Source organism: Scardinius erythrophthalmus (genome assembly GCF_964197995.2).
Source record: "Scardinius erythrophthalmus genome assembly, chromosome: 5".
Taxonomy (NCBI): domain Eukaryota; kingdom Metazoa; phylum Chordata; class Actinopteri; order Cypriniformes; family Leuciscidae; genus Scardinius; species Scardinius erythrophthalmus.
In genome coordinates, this window is record NC_138225.1 from 35,847,593 (window position 1) to 35,864,167 (window position 16,575).

Genomic DNA, 16,575 nt, shown 5'->3' on the forward strand with positions numbered 1-16,575 from the left:
ATTAAATGTTCTGATTGTGATCTGAGGACTTTGTCCTTAATGGACAGATATCATGTTTGTTAATCAGAAGAGCAATAACTAGTGTTAGGAAAGAGGATTTATGCATAATGTTGAAGGAGTACATTAGATCATTGGGGGACAAGTGAATGATTCACATTTCAAATAAAATTGTTTTGCAGCACATTGTTCAGATTTTATCAACCAGGACAAGCTGTATTATTAAGAGTATTTGAATAATTATATTTTAAAAGAGTATTAAAAACCGTTAAAATGTTTTACTTTGACATGCACAAAAAGAAAAAGAGATTAGCTTAAAAAAAAACGTTAAAATGTTTTACTTTGACATGCACAAAAAGAAAAAGAGATTAGCTTTAAAAAGTGCTTGATGCTTTTTTTTGCCATGTGCTTCTGTATAGGATGGGTCCTTTCTAAACGGCTGAAAATTATGCATCTTAAGCTTTTTAAAGAAACTTTGATGATTATCGATTTTTTTTTTTTTTAAGTATCTCCATATGCATGTTATATACAAAAGTAAGAGTGTCATACATACATACGTGCTCTTAATAACTAGTCAGAACAATGACTAAGCAGTAAAATGACTTTAGATGTCAAAGTATCTTAAAATCTAACCTCCGAGCTAAACTAACTTAATAATTACATAATTATAGTAGTTAATTGGGTTCTAAAGTTGCATGTAACAGCAGAACCTCCAACAAATGGAAATGCAAAACACAGAGTTTCAATGAAACCGTCTGAGAAGTGAACAAAAGATGATTTTTTTTGAGGATGATGTTTCTTGATAAACCCTTCTTGTGTTTCTGCATTACCTCAAAACTGGTTCACGAACACAATATGAACAATAACTGGGAGGCGGGGTGGACTTAAACCACAATGTGCTTTTAGTTTGAGACCTTATCAGAGAGACTTTTGTGTTGTTTCAGAACACAAGCACACAGGCAAACACAAACATATCAGCAGTTTTCCCTGCACCTGCTCTCTAGTTACACTCCCATTTTAAGAAATGTACACAAAGAAAAAATTACATTCATAAAAGGAACTGAACAAATACTTATTGAGTTCCAATATATTATTCACTTATATTCCAACATGCTGACAGCCTCCACTCTCATAAATATTAAATGTGCTGGGTGAAATTTGAACAGTATTAAGAAGACAAACATTCATCACACATCTGTATCTTTACAGTTACACTATAACTGTTTGACATACCAACAACACTCAGTGTGCAAGCAACAATATTAACCTAGTACATATCACTCAATCTAAGCCTGTTTCTAGACATTTTGACTGAACTTCTTCACAGATCCTAGATTAACAGTAATGCGCACAGTAATATCTCATATAATCAACTCCAATTTCATACATTGTACAGAATATACATAACCAGTTATAATGTTAAATAGATAGATTTGAAAACGGATTAATTGACCATTTATAGAAGGTAATGATGTATCGGTATAAAATGGTGTAAAGTCTGACTGAGGCCTATTGGAGTGAGCAAAATACAAATTACTGAACAATGGCAAAAGAATATGATCCAGTGTAGTCTTGCGTTTAATTCCCACAGTTTCATTTGGGTTCTTCTGCTATTCACCATAAAATTGGTTGATTTCTTCTTGATACATTTTACTGACGACAGGCCTTTTGAGCTTCATGGTTGGACCTGAGAAGAAAAAACTTGAGCTCACTTCACATCTAATAAATCCATCAGTCTGTTTACATTCCTCTCGGTAATTATGCATTCAAGAATGCAGTTAGGCAAGCATGTTCAGTGTGTCACGTAAAGCCATTTCATCAAAACATGTGAGACTTACATGAATTGTACTGACATGAACTGACACAAATGCTTATCATATTTTTTAAATCAAAGCTGACAGATAAAAGTACTTCTGAACTATCTTCACTTCACTTCATCTATTTTATATTCTTGTCTATATGAAGAAATGATAACACTCACCAAGTTCTCCTCCAGATATGGAGAAGTCTCGTGGAAGGAGGGTCCACTTCTGGACTCTCTGGGCATTGGATGTCGCTTTGGCATTCACGCGGTCTACGCCCTCCTGGATGGCTTTGTAAATGGCTGGCTCTTTTTTGCTAATGATCTCTGAGACTTTGCTGGCAGTTACACCATGCTGCCGACAAAACTCCACCGCCAGTGGTGTCAGTTCATCTGTGGGGTCTCCATTGTCATCAATATTACACTAAAAATAAGATTCAGTGATTTAAAAAGAAAATATACATTTTGAAAATGGTGCTTTAGCAAATACTCTCTTATAGTGGCTGGTATAAATGTAAACATTTGGTAAAATGTGCATATTTAAAGCCACACTAGGTAGGAATTCCGTTTTGGTCAAACAATGACCCGTAGAGTCGCTATGGACTACTTGTATTTAACGTTACTGTCGTAAATACCACTCACGCAGAGCAGTCTCTTCACTCACGGCCTGATCCCCTCCCCCCTGTATACCGGTACCTGTTCAGTCAGATGGAAGCTGTAACGAGTGGAAATAAGGTGTGTCCCCTTTAAGAGCTGTGCGCGCCCTGTTTAACTTTCGGCAGTCTATTCTATGTGCGCCTCGAACATTCCGTAAGCGGATTGTTTCTGTTTGATGCTCATTCTTGTCCTATTTTTGTCTATCAAGTAATGCTGTGGACGTGTGACAGACAGCTACACGAGTTCGATTGGGTAATAAACACAACGCGTTTCAAATCGTCGGACATCGAACATCGAGCTAGCCTCCGAAGATGTCTAAGTTACTAATCCATCAACAAGAACGCCAGGTGCTTTTTAGCTCACACCAAAGAGTGAAAGCTTGTCCGAGTGATATACAATATAAGCAATATACTTTCAAGTCCAACAGCATGTGAGGACGTGTTGGGGGAATTGAGGTAGCCTATGCCGTAAAGCAGTCGAATTTTGTAGTTCTTTTTGTGCGCGGGGGTTACTACCTGAACCCCGAAGTTTAAAAGTATGATTAAAAACGATACAGACCCCGTCAGGCTATGGCAGACATGTCATTCAACCTATTGTAAGTCGATGTACCATCACACGAGTCTTGGAAATATATTATGAAGGTTGAAAAGTTACCTAGTGCTGCTTTAATGGTCCCACTAAGAAAAAATAGACTTACTTTGAGTGTAAGGAGCATAGCAAGGAACTTCTTTTTGTCTCCAACCAACATGATATTGCTGATGATTGACACCTCCTCCTTTAGGGCGTCCTCAATAGGGACGGGTGGTATATTTTCTCCACCGGCAGTAATGATTAATTCTGCAAAAGCAAGGTAATTAGATACAAATTAATGTTATAGTATATAATTCTGTATGTATTTATCTAATTGATATGATAATTTTCTGCTCACAGTAACATGAGTGTTATCCAAAGGCATGGAGAAAAAGAAAATTCCATAGGGGGAAATGATTTTTAATGATAACTCATAGACATTTAAAGACAGACCTTTTCCGAGCTACGTATTTGTTACTCGATCGATGGTATACGTTATTGTTGAGATCATCAGTCCACTTTTTTATATAATTGTGTTTAACAGCAAAATGCCAAGTGAAAAACTACATTACCCATAATTCTGCAAAGAAATCTGCGGCAAGACTGTATCAAGATTATGTAATTTGCAATGCATTATTAAATTGCAGTTCTTTCCCTCATTTAAGCCATTAAGTTCACAGTCTTGTACCTTGCCTTTTTGTAAAATTTTCAAATACTTTTTTGATTCACCTTGAAGCTGGTTGGTTTGGTTCATATAACTCTTTCATGAAGACTTTTTAAAAATTCCATGGGAAAAGTACTTATGGAACCAAGGCCGATGAAAAAGTGAACAGGCACTGTTGCACCCTAAATGTACAAATGTGAAATTCTACCTTTTATTCTGCCTGTGATGAACAGGAAGTCATTGCTGTCATGTTTGCCCAGGTCTCCTGAGTGGAGCCACCCTTCTGCATCTAGTGCCTCCTCAGTCTTGTCTGGCATGTTCAGGTATCCCATGAACACATGCCTTCCCCAGAAACAGATCTCACCATTCCCATCACTATCTGGTTTGTCTAACTTGGTTTTGCAGCCTGTCAACACCTTACCACAGCTGGAGGAAGAAGAAAAACATGTATGTCACATACGATTGTCATCAGCAACTATAATTTTTTTTAACCAGTAGTCGATGTTTGAAGTCAAGTTCACACAGGTTGAGTTTATCACATTAATCATGGACATGTTCTATAAAGCCTGAACCAGAAAATGTTTTGTCTAAATTTTAAAATAAAATAAAAAATTGTTTTGTTTTACAACTCGTAGGCCTATTTCATAACTTTTTTTGTAAAATATTTTGTTTATACTTTTTTTGTAAAAATACAACATTTTCTTACTTTTCTTGGATGTATATTTTGTCATTCAATTTAAAAGGGATAGTTCACCCAAAAATGTACATTCTGCAATCATTTACTCACCCCTAAGTTGTTCTAAACCTGTTTTCTTTTTAATGTGGCTTAAGTCTCCACTTAGTTAATAGGACCACTGTAATTACAAAAACAATTAAATAGCGTGACATATTCTGGGGTTTATCTTAAGGTTATACATATTATGTGTACATACCATGGTAATAACAGTAAAGTGTGTATAATTAAGTACTGTAACTAAACCCTAACCCTATAGTTTCAGTTTATTTTTAAAGCACATTTAAGCCTGACCAAAGTCCTGTACATGAGAAAAGTAACCAAATACAAAAGTATAAAACATAGCAGAGTAAGTACACGTAGTTCATTAATATTACTCAGTATTTATTTCTAACCCTAACCCTATAGTAAGTACATGTAATAGGTATAAATATAATACCCTGAAATAAAGTGTTTGCATTTTTTTTTACATAAGAAAATAGAAATAATACCAGCACACAGGTTTGGAGCAACATGAAGTGAGTATAACAACATCTTATATGTTAATATACTGTATATACACGGCACATCATGCCTCTGACCTCATAATGCGATAACCCTCAGCACAGGAGATGGTGTGAGGTCCAGTGCTCTCGCTCATGCCGTACAGCTCAAAGACAGGGATGTGAAGGCTCATGAAGTACTCCAGTGTGTCTTTGGTGATGGGAGCTGCACCGGTGAAACAGGCTCTACAGCGGTCAAGACCCAGAGCTTTGAGCACATTCTTGAAAACCAGATGATTGGCCAAGGTGAAGCCCCAAGGCACTGAAGAATCACTGCAGAGAAATAACATGAGCTTCGGGTTTCTTTCAAATAATTCAATCTATAAATTAACTTGTGGTTCTTTTAAAAACTCACCCATTCATGGCATTATAGCTTGCTTGAAGTCCGATTCCCTTTGCCCAGTCGGCAATCTTCTTCTTCATGACGGATGACTTTGCACCTGCGGCTTTCATTGCTTCTTGCATTTTTTCCCACACTCTGGGAACTCCCAAGAAGCCCGTGGGACGCACCTCTCTCAGCGTGTTGGCCAGGGAGCCCTGTATTGTTTAACCAAGGCACTGCCAGTTATTAATTTGTGTTTCCTCGTTTCTACAGAAGCGTCTACTGAACGAATACATTTAAATCTAGACAAATACATTTTTTCAATAAGTAAATAATGTAAGCAACTTAAGACTTTAACCTTCAGGGCATCTGGCTCGGCGAAATTGGTTACGGCGGCAAACCTCATGCAGAGCCACATGTCTTGGACTTGGGCTGCCACATGACTCAGGGGCAAGTAGCTCACCACCTCCTCCTCAGCCATCTTCAGCCGGACCATGTGACCTGCTGAATTGGCTGTCCATGTGATCTGGACAGAGGAGGGATGAATTTAAGGAACAACACTACTTATCCATCAAAATGAGAAGAATTACACTGTGTTTATTCTGTGATTAATTACATTTGGCATTGACACTATACGTGGTACTCACATTATCATGGCTGAGCATGACCCCTTTGGGATTCCCTGTGGTGCCTGAGGTGTATATTAATGTGCAGCACTCATTGGCATTTTGACTGTCGATCAGCGCATCCAGCTCAGCATCAGGGACATTCTCTCCCAACTTCATAAATTCAGCCCACTGATAGAACATCAAATTCGTGTATTCAAATATAGCACTGTTTAATTATTTGCTTAGTAGACATGATGGAACGTTTTGCTTGTTTACATTCACTTTCCACGACTATACATATATATATATATATATATATATATATATACACATCTGTAATTATCAGTGGACCTCCAGCTTGCAGTTTTGTACAGAAAACCATTTGACACACCGTTTGGCAGTTTTATTGTATTATTTGGCAAAAACTTACTGTATATAAGTTTGGTAATTTCTGCTCCAGTTCACCCTTGTACTGAACAATAGCCTTCAAATGTGGCAGCTGATCCCTCACCTAAAATGACAGTGAAAGAAAATGTATTAGTATTTTATGAGAAGATTCAGTATATTATGTTTAGTTTTGGTTTCTGTTCATAAGTTTAGTTCCTGTGTCATTTGTTTCCATTGTTTCCTCTGCTAGTTTGTTTCCATGGTTTCTGATTTGTTAATTGATTATGCTCACCTGTCCCATGTCTTTCCCAGTGTACTTAAGCCTCTTTTCAGTTCAGTTTCGTCAGTCGTTGCCTAGGCATGTTTTGTGATAGATGTTCTGGTTTGTGTTGGTTTTCTCCTATTTCTTTTGTTTCTAAATAACGTTTGCTGCAACTAGATATACATATATAAACTATTGACACACGACTACACTATTTATTGTTATTTGTTCAAATTACATACACATTAATACTTTACAAAGGGTTCCCAGCTTCCCCAGTTTCACAGACGAGACTTGAGCCTAGTCCCAGACTAAACTGCAAGTTTGAGCTGTTTTAACTGAAAGCAACTTGCACAGATATATCTTAAAATGTCAGTTCCATTGTTTCGTCTCAAGATGCACACCAGTAATGTTTTTTTCCCCTAAGGCACGTTTATAAAAGACAGTAATGTTTATAAAAGACAGTTTATAAAAGACCAGTAATGTTTTTTCCCCTAAGGCACGTTTATAAAAGCTACTTAAATGCCCTAATCCTGGCTTTATATAAGCCCTGTCTGTGAAAACTGGGCCTGTATGTAAAAATTTACATTAGTCGAGATTATTTAATGCTGCAAAAGCATTGTTCATAATTATTTAATGTTATACCATGGTCTGTCTGAATACTCGATTCTAATTGGCTGGAAAGGCATTAAGTAAGGGATACTTCACAGCTAGCTGTCCATTAAACGATTTTAATGCGCGTCGTGGAGGCAAAAAACTGCAAAGAACTCGTAAAGATATGATTCATAGTGATTCAAAATGCACGTTGGGCATTAAAAATTGTTTAATGTACAACTAGCCATTGATTATCCCTTACTTAGCTAGTGAATTATCAAATGTTAAAGGATTAGTTCATCATTTACTCACCCTCAAGCTGTTTCAAACCTGTATGAACACAAAAGAAGATATTTTTGAAGAATGTTGGTAACCAGACAGTTGATGAGCCCCATTGCATACTTGCATAGTTTTTTTTTTTTCTACTATATGTCAATGGGGTCCATCAACTGTTTGGTTATGGACATTCTTCAAAAATATCTTCTTTTGTGTTCAGCAAAAGAAATAAATTCATAAAGGTTTGAAACAGCTTGAGGGTGAGTAATGATGACAGAATTTTCATTTTGAAGTGAACTATTCCTTTAACGTTCTGAACCTTTTTGTAAAATGTTACAGAGGACTCATATATAAGAGCTTTCAGACTAACAGGTTATTGTACTTCAAGCAGGAAATAATACTATGTTACATTTTTTGAAAAGATTATTTTGATAAGATCCCATATGAACATTTCTTGTTCATAATAAGGATTATGTTTGAAGGAAGTATTTCGATTTAGTGGGTTTTTTTAAAGGTGGTGTAATGAATAAATGATTAATCTGCTTTTAACTCATTGTTACACACTCTCTAGATAAGATGGGTCTAATTAATCAAAATTTGTATTGAAATTATTAACTTGGTAAACTAAGTTGTACATATATATATATATATATATATATATATATATATATATAATAACTGTTAATGCACTTACTCTTTTGCTAAAAAGAATACCATCTCTGTGTTAACTTATACATTTTTGAGCAGTTCTGAAACTTTGTAATGCACCACTTATCTTCAAAACTTATAAAACTGTGGGCCCAAAAAAATATGATAATTTGGGTACGGATTGAAAAACCGAAGGTACGGTTTACAAATCTGAGCGTACAGATCGGAAAATCATGGGTACATTTAATTAACCCATGGGTGCGATTTGTTAAACCAAGGGAACAATTTAAGAATCTGTAAGTATGGTTAAACTGAGGGGACGAATTGCAAAACTATGGCCACGGATTTGTGGGACTCTTTTTTTTTTCTCCTACAGGTGCCTCCCAGGGCTCCGTACATTCGTAATTTGATAAAAGCATCCACTAAATGATAAAATACTGTTCATTTTGAAATTACCTGGAGGATTTTGATCAGTTGCTTGTTGTTTTCAACCACCAGAACATTAGCTTCAGAATTATAAGCAACATACTGGCAGGCCTCTGGAGAGTTGGTGGTGTAGATGCCAGTGGCCAGTCCCCTGTGACAAAACAAGATATGTACGGTATGTTCACACAGCTACTTTATCTGATCCTACATTCCATAATCACTTATTCTCAAGTCTTTTCCTCATTGTCTAACTTTGAGAAGATTAACTTTTAACAGATGAACAGTCAATACCCTGCTAGGATACATCCGACATCTGCTATAAACCATTCAGGAGAATTGAAGCCCAGAATACCGACACCATGGAATCGCTCCAGGCCAAGCTAGAGAACACAAAGAGCACAGCGACTCAATATATGCAAAAGCAATTCATCACCTAGTGTTGTTTAGAGCTTCGACACAACAATGAAACTAGAGTTTTAAAAGCTTTGACTCCTTAATGCCTTAAGCCAATATTTTGATTATTACACAAATGATAGGATATATCATTCAAACTTCAAAGGGACTTTCAAAAACAAATATGCTAGATAAACAAATAAAAAAAAGAAAAAGACATTTAGAATATGTTCTTGTTTAAACATCCGACTATCATAGCTTTTTTGTTTTGCACCACAGCACATTCTATGTAGGAACTAAATAGCAAGTAAATAAATTCCATTCTTGGTAACACTTTACAATAAGGTTCATTATTTAACATTAGTTAATGTATTAACTAACATGAACAAACCCTGAGCAATACATTGTTACTGTATAATATTAATAAAAATACAGCTGTTCATTGCTTGTTCATGTTACTGTAGTTCACAGTGCATGAACTAATGTTAACAAGATTTGAATAAAGTACTAGTAAATATTAGTAACATTAATAAAGATTAGTGCAGTTCATTAAAAGTTCATGCTAACTAATGTAGTTAACTAATGAACCTTTTTGTAAAGTGTTACCCAGTTCTTGTTTCTGAAAAACATTTGAAATTCATTTTCAAAGAATAAAAAAAGATGTGAACCCTTACCTTCAGAAAGCTTTTGGCTGCCGCTCTTGAATGCTGATAGTACTCCTTATAGGTCAGGGTGACCCATGCTCCATCTTTCTTCGCACGAAGGGCGGGAGAGTCTCCGTACTTCTGCACTGTAGCCATGAACATCTGATGGACCGTCATGGGAGGTTCTGAGCTGAGTTCTGAAGCGTTCATCCTCAGTTTGACAGCCTTGTCTCTGGCTGTGCTCCACAGCTCCTCGGCTGGAGCGAGACGCACATCTTCAGCCTTCAATGGTATAGCCTGTTCATCGTCTTTATGAGCAGGACAGCAGGGACACACAGGAGACATGACCATATATTAAAAGTGCTTCTGAAAAGAATCTTATATTTATGGATAAAGCTTCTGTATGCTGTCTAAGCGAGAACAGATCAGTCCATCCAAGAACCTGCCCTCGTCTCCTATCACACATTCAGAAAAACAGAGACGAACTGACAGCTTAACAAGAGTGAAGAAACAGGTCAGGTTACTGACAGGATATGGTGTGTGTTTCTCACCAATCAGGTTTCACAACTGGTTAAAAAAAATTCTATTTCTATTTTTAACTAGTGCATTTACATGTTGTGAGCTATAAATCTGCATATATGCTGCAGCTATATTGTTAAGTTAAATTGTAGTTATTATTATTATTTTAATAATTATAATTATTGCTAAATGAATTATTTAGATATTTATTAATATTATTATAAAATCACACACACACATTTACTAGGCTATGGGGACTTGCAAAGATTTCTATTGTTTTAATATGCAGCTAGTTATAAATACTGTAACCTAACAGAAAACTTTCTGCATATTTACAATTTTTTTAAAAAAAAACTGTATTTGCTGTATTTTATGCTGTTTTTACAAATGAGGACATACCCAAGAGGAGTTTTTGTCAGGTTTAACTCACTTCTGGGTACAAATTTGTAAGGGATTCACTGATATGAAAATTTTGGCCGATTTTGATAACCGATAATTCTTTATATTTAAAAGCCAATAACCGATATATTGGCCGATAAATCTAGACCTAAATTTTTTGATTATTTCTGAGAGCCTGATTACAAAAACAAAAGTCTAACCATTAAAATCCATGTCCCAAGCAGCACACAATTATAATGTTCTCATTATAATTTTATGTAGCCGATATGACATATGCAGAAATGACTGTGCATGTTGCACTTAAAATCCGCGTGAACCTGAAGTTGCCAACGACTTTTCTCCAGAGTTGTGACGTATTTCCCAGTGAAAAGGAATATTGAACAGAGGGCAGGGTTTTACTCTAGCGCTCCTCCTCTCCATCTCTGCTCATAGCAGACTAACGGTTTGAGGGGAGTGGTTAAGCGTTTCCCAACCCAAGCCGTCAAACTGACGTCATCAGAAAAGGAACGCCATTCCAGACCGGAAGTAACTTTTCAGATATTGATTAACAATTACCACGGCAAACAATTTTTTTCTGTATATTAACTGGCACAGATTAATTGTTCACCACAAGACTAGTAATATGGGCTAACAAAGTAAATGGGGTCAATTTTGATTTCATGTCGACTTTAACTGTATTTTCCTTTTTTGAAGTGATTCAAATCATATTTCAAAACCATCATGGAGAACAGTGTGCATCTGAAGTGTTTCAGCTGAAGGAAATAATCTACTATTTATCGGCTTTAATATATCGGCCTAAATTTCTTATCAGGCCGATAACAATAACATTAAAAAATGAACATATATCGGCCGATACGGATATGGTGTATTTATCGTGCATCCCTAAAATATGTACCCCAAAATATGGTACACAATAGTAGGTACACACACATACATACATTTTATATCATATTTGTATATTATGTATGTGTGTGTGTGTGTGTGTGTGTGTGTGTGTGTGTGTGTGTGTGTGTGTGTGTGTGTGTGTGATTTCTACAATACACTTGTACACAAAGTGACATTCAGAAACAAAATAATTAGTCATTTCACAAGAATCTGTGTGTAAATAATCTTCTGTATATCTGCCAGCAAGTAGAACATGACTGGTGGGAACTGAATATTCCTCAGAATTTATGCAAAACAGTTGGATTTTCAATATGTAAACATTTTGGGAATATTCATGTGAAGACCTGTACCTGTGTTACTCTTTACAGAGATTGAACAATTTCCATTTGGATGGTTTTTGGAGTCAGGGAGTGCTACAGTCTGATATTCCTCAGTTTTAACAGAACTAAGAAGAAAGACAAATGAGACTTCTGTCATGATAACATAATATATAGCCTAGATCAGCAGAAAATCAAGAAAATACGCTGTAAATTATCAAGTATTAAATATTGGAGGACAGAAATTCCATATTTCATTGATTAAGTCTACATACCAATTTCCAGAGACAGGAATATCCTTGGAATCACTCGGTGGCATACACTCATCGGCAGACATTGTAGAGTCTTAAAATGACAAAACAAAATTATTTACAAAACTCCAAAAACTTGGGATCACAAAGTAGCAACCAAACGCAATATTAAAAGAAAATATAATATGTCCAATGTCTTCCTTTCAGTCAAAACTGGCCGAGACTCTAACACTAGTGGTTACAAAATGTCATTTATCTTTATATGTCCCCCAACTCTTGCAAAATACTAGCAATATGTGCCAGTGGATACAGTGCCAGATGATGAAAGCAGCAGAGGAGAGGGTTTCTGTGAAACCCTGGCCTTTCATCTACATTAGGAAACTGTTTAAGACAGACTAGTCGAATGTGCAAATGTGCATGTCTTTAAATCTAGATTTTCAAATGAGAAATGCCTACATCTTTTGGTGATTCCTGAAGTTTACACAAGTGTGCCATCTAGAGTATGTCTAATGTAGTTCTTATATTCAGTTGAGTAGATTGGATGTTGCATTTTTGTTACATATTATATTTGTGATTGTAGTATATTAGAATAAGGTAGGCCTACTCAAAAGATGTCAAGCTTCTGACATTTGTCTTGAATTCCATAAAAGAGTTCATAAATAAAATTAAAATCCTTGTAATGAGACCTAGAAGTTCATCACTAGACTGTACTCAAGATTGCAAAATGACAAAGTTCATGATAATTACAACATAAGTGTGGCCACATCATGATCTTTGTCATTTTGAACTTGTACACAGATGTGAGAAAAAAGAAGAAAAAAAAAACTCTGAGACTGTCACAGTTCATTGCTGACAAGGAGAAGGAAATAGGCTCAAGTATAATCTTGTGAAATAATTTGCTGGCTTTAAGGAATCGGATCCTAATCTGTACTTAAAAGTAATGGGAGTGAAGGTGTCATGTTCAATGTTCACTCATTCACATAAGCAGCTTTTTACAAATACCCTGATATTGTACTGAAGCTTTATGCATGAAAAATTATTTTAAAAACTTTTACTTCATACTTTTTTTGTAATATAACGGAGGGAGGGAGACCAGGGCTAGCGGTCTGGGTTTAATTGGAAAGCCAGTCTCTGTATAGGCGCACCATAAAAAAAAATAGTTAAACTTTTACACTGTTATTGCCCAGAGGAAAAATAATATACAGTTAATGGCCCATATATAGGCATACTATCACACTATTGTAAATCACAGTGGAAACAGCAATTAAATTTCACTCAAAACAACATTAGTTTTATCTAATGACCTAATTTTTGTAGCTACTACTTTCAATTGTACAGCGACAGATTCGTTTTAAGCAAACAAATGATCTTCATAACAAATGCGTCGCTATGTTAACTATGTATAACTATAAAACAAGAGAAGACTACTCACATGTTTCTGTTTTTTTTTTACGTCAGTCCTTGTTATTGTGCAGTTAGCGGGAGTGGATGAGACACAGAAGTATGTTTCTCAGGTGCAGTAAGAAGAACTTACTTGGTTTGGCACCTGGTGCTCCATTCAAACCTATGGACCGCAGTGTAATCGTCACATGACGTGTCAGATTATTTATTGTGCTGTGTCGGCGCTCACGTTTCCATTACTAAATAAACGGTTTAATCGGCACAGCACAATAAACGTTTTAAATGAATATAAAAAAATAAATGCAATCTAAATTCGACGTTTGTCGAACCCATAGGCCTACTTTTTTATATAAAAGAAAACACGCATACAACTTTAAATGAACTACAATTACGAATGTCTGTCACAGACATAAAACAGTACATCAAAGAAATTTGACCATATTGTGAGATATTTCAATAAAATGTGCATTCTAAAATCTACTTATGTTGCATTTCACGGCATTTGCATAAAGCGTGCAGTAGCTACATCTCAACAACAGCAAATGTCTCTGTTATTTTGATTCGTTAATTCATGTTTGCAGGCCTGCTTTTGGTATTTCCGTTTTCTGGTAAATGTGTTTTGTTAACTGATCAGCATGTTATTCATTAAGATTGTGTCATACAAGCTCCAAGGCCACAATTTAGATACACTTATAACCAACAGATAGTATGAAAGAGCTGAGAGATTAAGATAAGATTAAGATTAAGTATCTGAGCGGTTAAGATAAAGCAAAACTCATAATTGATAAGACAATTGTGGACATTCTTTATTGATAAAACAATGCTGGACAATTTAATTATAATGTATTTTGTTAAAAATGAGATATTCACGTGTTTTAAAATAATTAAGAGACAGTGAAAGTCGTTCATGTTTAAAATATTGGGATTGTTATAAACTTTTTTCTTCCAGTCAGCACAGACATTGATGCCTGAACTATACCGATGCATCTGATGTTTCAGCAAATAAGATGAAAGTTCAGTTAATATAAACACTTGTGCAGGAGCCATAGAAACACGCTGACTGGCCACCAAGGTCACTTGATCACACCACCCGTCACCAACGAAACGGCTCTACAGGATGACCTTAGCTGAGGCCAAACCGGTTCTAATGCAAGATTTTATGGATCTTCATGGTATAAACACTTTAGCCCTTATTCATGAAACATGGGCAAAACGAATTGCAGTGTACTGTAAAATGTTATTAACTCATTTATATGGAAATAATCCCATTGACTTGAACGCAACGATTTTTAGTTGTGTTTTTTGTTGTTTTGTTTTTTGCAAGAAATTTGTTCTGCTTGCATATCACGAATAAAACCCATTATGCATTTTATATAATACCTGTCCTTCTTTTCAGTACTTTGTTGCATATGGTGAGCATTTAATATCCATTGCTCAACAACCTGGGACACTTGCAAAACTCACCAGGACTTTTTTATTACCCACTGCTGACAGTAAACAATAGTAAAGTCAACCCAACCCAGCTAAATGCAGGCTAATCAACAGCTCATTAACATCAACTGTAGACTGAAATCCAGTAAAAATGTTTTAATGTAACAGTAGTATTACATTTTTCCACTCTCTCATTATCTAACAAACATTTTTTGATAATATCCAACAGTTTAAAAAAAATGAAATCAGTAATCTCCTCCAAAAATGCAGAAAATTACTTTTATTCTGACAGTAGGTCCATCTATCCTGGAGGCCATTTCATTTGCCGTCCTCCAAGAACATGAATGTGAAGGTGATACACGGACTGCGCCCCATTTTTTCCATCATTAATGACTGTAAATAATAATGACACATAATTAAGCAATTATTACATACAATACAGCTGATGACATGGTATTATAGCATACTACACTAAACGTACAGCAGATATAAAGATAATATAGATGCTAAATGAACCAATTTCAAACAAAGGCTATTTCACTCACCAACTCTGTACCCTTCATCCAGTCCTTCTTTCTTCGCTAGGTTTTTGGCCACTATCAAGAGATGACCCAGGAGCTGGGTGGAAAAACATCAATATTTTAGAGGAGTGTCATACTCTGTAATTAATAAGACAAGAAATGTATAATATATATATGGACAGACAAACCTGTGCATCATCATTGTGTGCTTCACTGATCCTGGGAATGGGAATCCTTGGAATAACCAGGAAATGAACAGGAGCCTGAGGATTTACATCTCTGAATGCTAGACACTGCAACAAAACATTATTAGACATGCAACACATGCAAACTATTAATTTATAAACTGTTTACAATAAGTACAAAAAAAAAATCACAAAATGTTACCGCACAATAGTTTAATCAAAGTTACTAAAGATTTGTGGTCTGTAACTTACCTTCTCATCTTCATAAATGATAACTGCAGGAATAGTTTTGTCAATTATTTTAGAAAATATAGTGGGTTCCGGTTTTCCGTACTTCTTGCTGGCCTCCTTTGCCAAGCGAACCTCATCACTCGTGGAAGAGCAGAAGCTCTGACACAAACAAGCAAACAAACAAACCCTCAGCAACAACATCTCTCCTAAATCAAGCTTACAGTAGACTTCGGCGCACTTCAAATTCAGAGCATACACAGACCGCACTTAAACACTGACGGAGTGTGCAAAAGATAAAATTAAGCACCTTCACGGGTAAGGCACGCCGTAAATGTTGTCCAAGAGGCAACACTTGCCGGGTTAGTAAAATACTGCGGGCTGTCATTGCACTGTTTAAGGACAAACAGCGTCCATGTTCCACAGAAGATCCACTCTCACGTGCTGCTGCTGCTGATGATTTGTTTACATCCGGTGCTCAAGTTCTGCGGATTTCAAAATAAAGGTCGCCGAGCTACTCACAGTAAAAAGATTGGTTTCATTACGCCGATTTTATTTTCACACTTTTTTTTTTAGATGAAATGTGTTCAAACATTACATAATTTCGTGAGATTTTAAATTTTTTATTTAATAAACACAACATTATGCACTTTGGTTCAATTTCAAAAACTAAATGCATAGAGATATATAACAGAAAAAGGGCAAGAAAAAGAGAAAAACAAGTATAGCAATATATTTTTTATAGTTTCTTAGTTATTAGTTATATATTACATCTACTGCAACATTTTTTTATTCATAAACATGAATTTGTATTGAATACATTTATTAAATATTTTTTTTTCCATTTATTCATTCCTGTATACCACAGTATAAATAAGTACAATGCCAAAATAAATGCAAGGTGGTTTCATTAT

The 16,575-nt window shown here is 35.6% G+C and overlaps 2 protein-coding genes across 2 annotated transcripts; both read right to left on the minus strand.

Moving 5' to 3' along the window:
* Positions 1-877: 877 nt before the first annotated feature.
* On the minus strand, positions 878-13,475 carry LOC308691734 (long-chain-fatty-acid--CoA ligase ACSBG2-like). Its single transcript, XM_081367262.1, has 15 exons — positions 13,328-13,475; positions 11,920-11,989; positions 11,678-11,772; positions 9,555-9,832; positions 8,779-8,867; positions 8,518-8,638; positions 6,325-6,405; positions 5,934-6,083; positions 5,645-5,812; positions 5,320-5,501; positions 5,004-5,237; positions 3,898-4,115; positions 3,153-3,292; positions 1,979-2,222; positions 878-1,684 (listed from the first exon to the last, which is right to left on the minus strand). The coding sequence occupies exons 2-15, from the start codon at positions 11,979-11,981 to the stop codon at positions 1,608-1,610; spliced, it is 2,139 nt and encodes a 712-aa protein (XP_081223388.1). The 5' UTR covers positions 11,982-11,989; positions 13,328-13,475; the 3' UTR covers positions 878-1,607.
* Positions 13,476-14,868: 1,393 nt separating this feature from the next.
* Positions 14,869-16,172, minus strand: hint2 (histidine triad nucleotide binding protein 2). Its single transcript, XM_081367263.1, has 5 exons — positions 15,972-16,172; positions 15,686-15,823; positions 15,437-15,541; positions 15,273-15,345; positions 14,869-15,120 (listed from the first exon to the last, which is right to left on the minus strand). The coding sequence occupies exons 1-5, from the start codon at positions 16,047-16,049 to the stop codon at positions 15,029-15,031; spliced, it is 486 nt and encodes a 161-aa protein (XP_081223389.1). The 5' UTR covers positions 16,050-16,172; the 3' UTR covers positions 14,869-15,028.
* Positions 16,173-16,575: the final 403 nt, after the last annotated feature.

Coding starts and splice junctions, on each gene's coding strand:
- hint2 (XM_081367263.1), bottom strand. CDS start 16,049: ATGACAGCCCGCAGTATTTTACTAACCCGGCAAGTGTTGCCTCTTGGA. Junction 15,824..15,971: donor GGCGTGCCTTACCCGTGAAG/GTGCTTAATTTT, acceptor TGTTTGTGTCAG/AGCTTCTGCTCTTCCACGAG. Junction 15,346..15,436: donor CACACAATGATGATGCACAG/GTTTGTCTGTCC, acceptor TTTTCCACCCAG/CTCCTGGGTCATCTCTTGAT.
- LOC308691734 (XM_081367262.1), bottom strand. CDS start 11,981: ATGTCTGCCGATGAGTGTATGCCACCGAGTGATTCCAAGGATATTCCT. Junction 9,833..11,677: donor CTCTGTAAAGAGTAACACAG/GTACAGGTCTTC, acceptor CTGCTCATAAAG/ACGATGAACAGGCTATACCA. Junction 5,238..5,319: donor AGCTATAATGCCATGAATGG/GTGAGTTTTTAA, acceptor ATTTCTCTGCAG/TGATTCTTCAGTGCCTTGGG.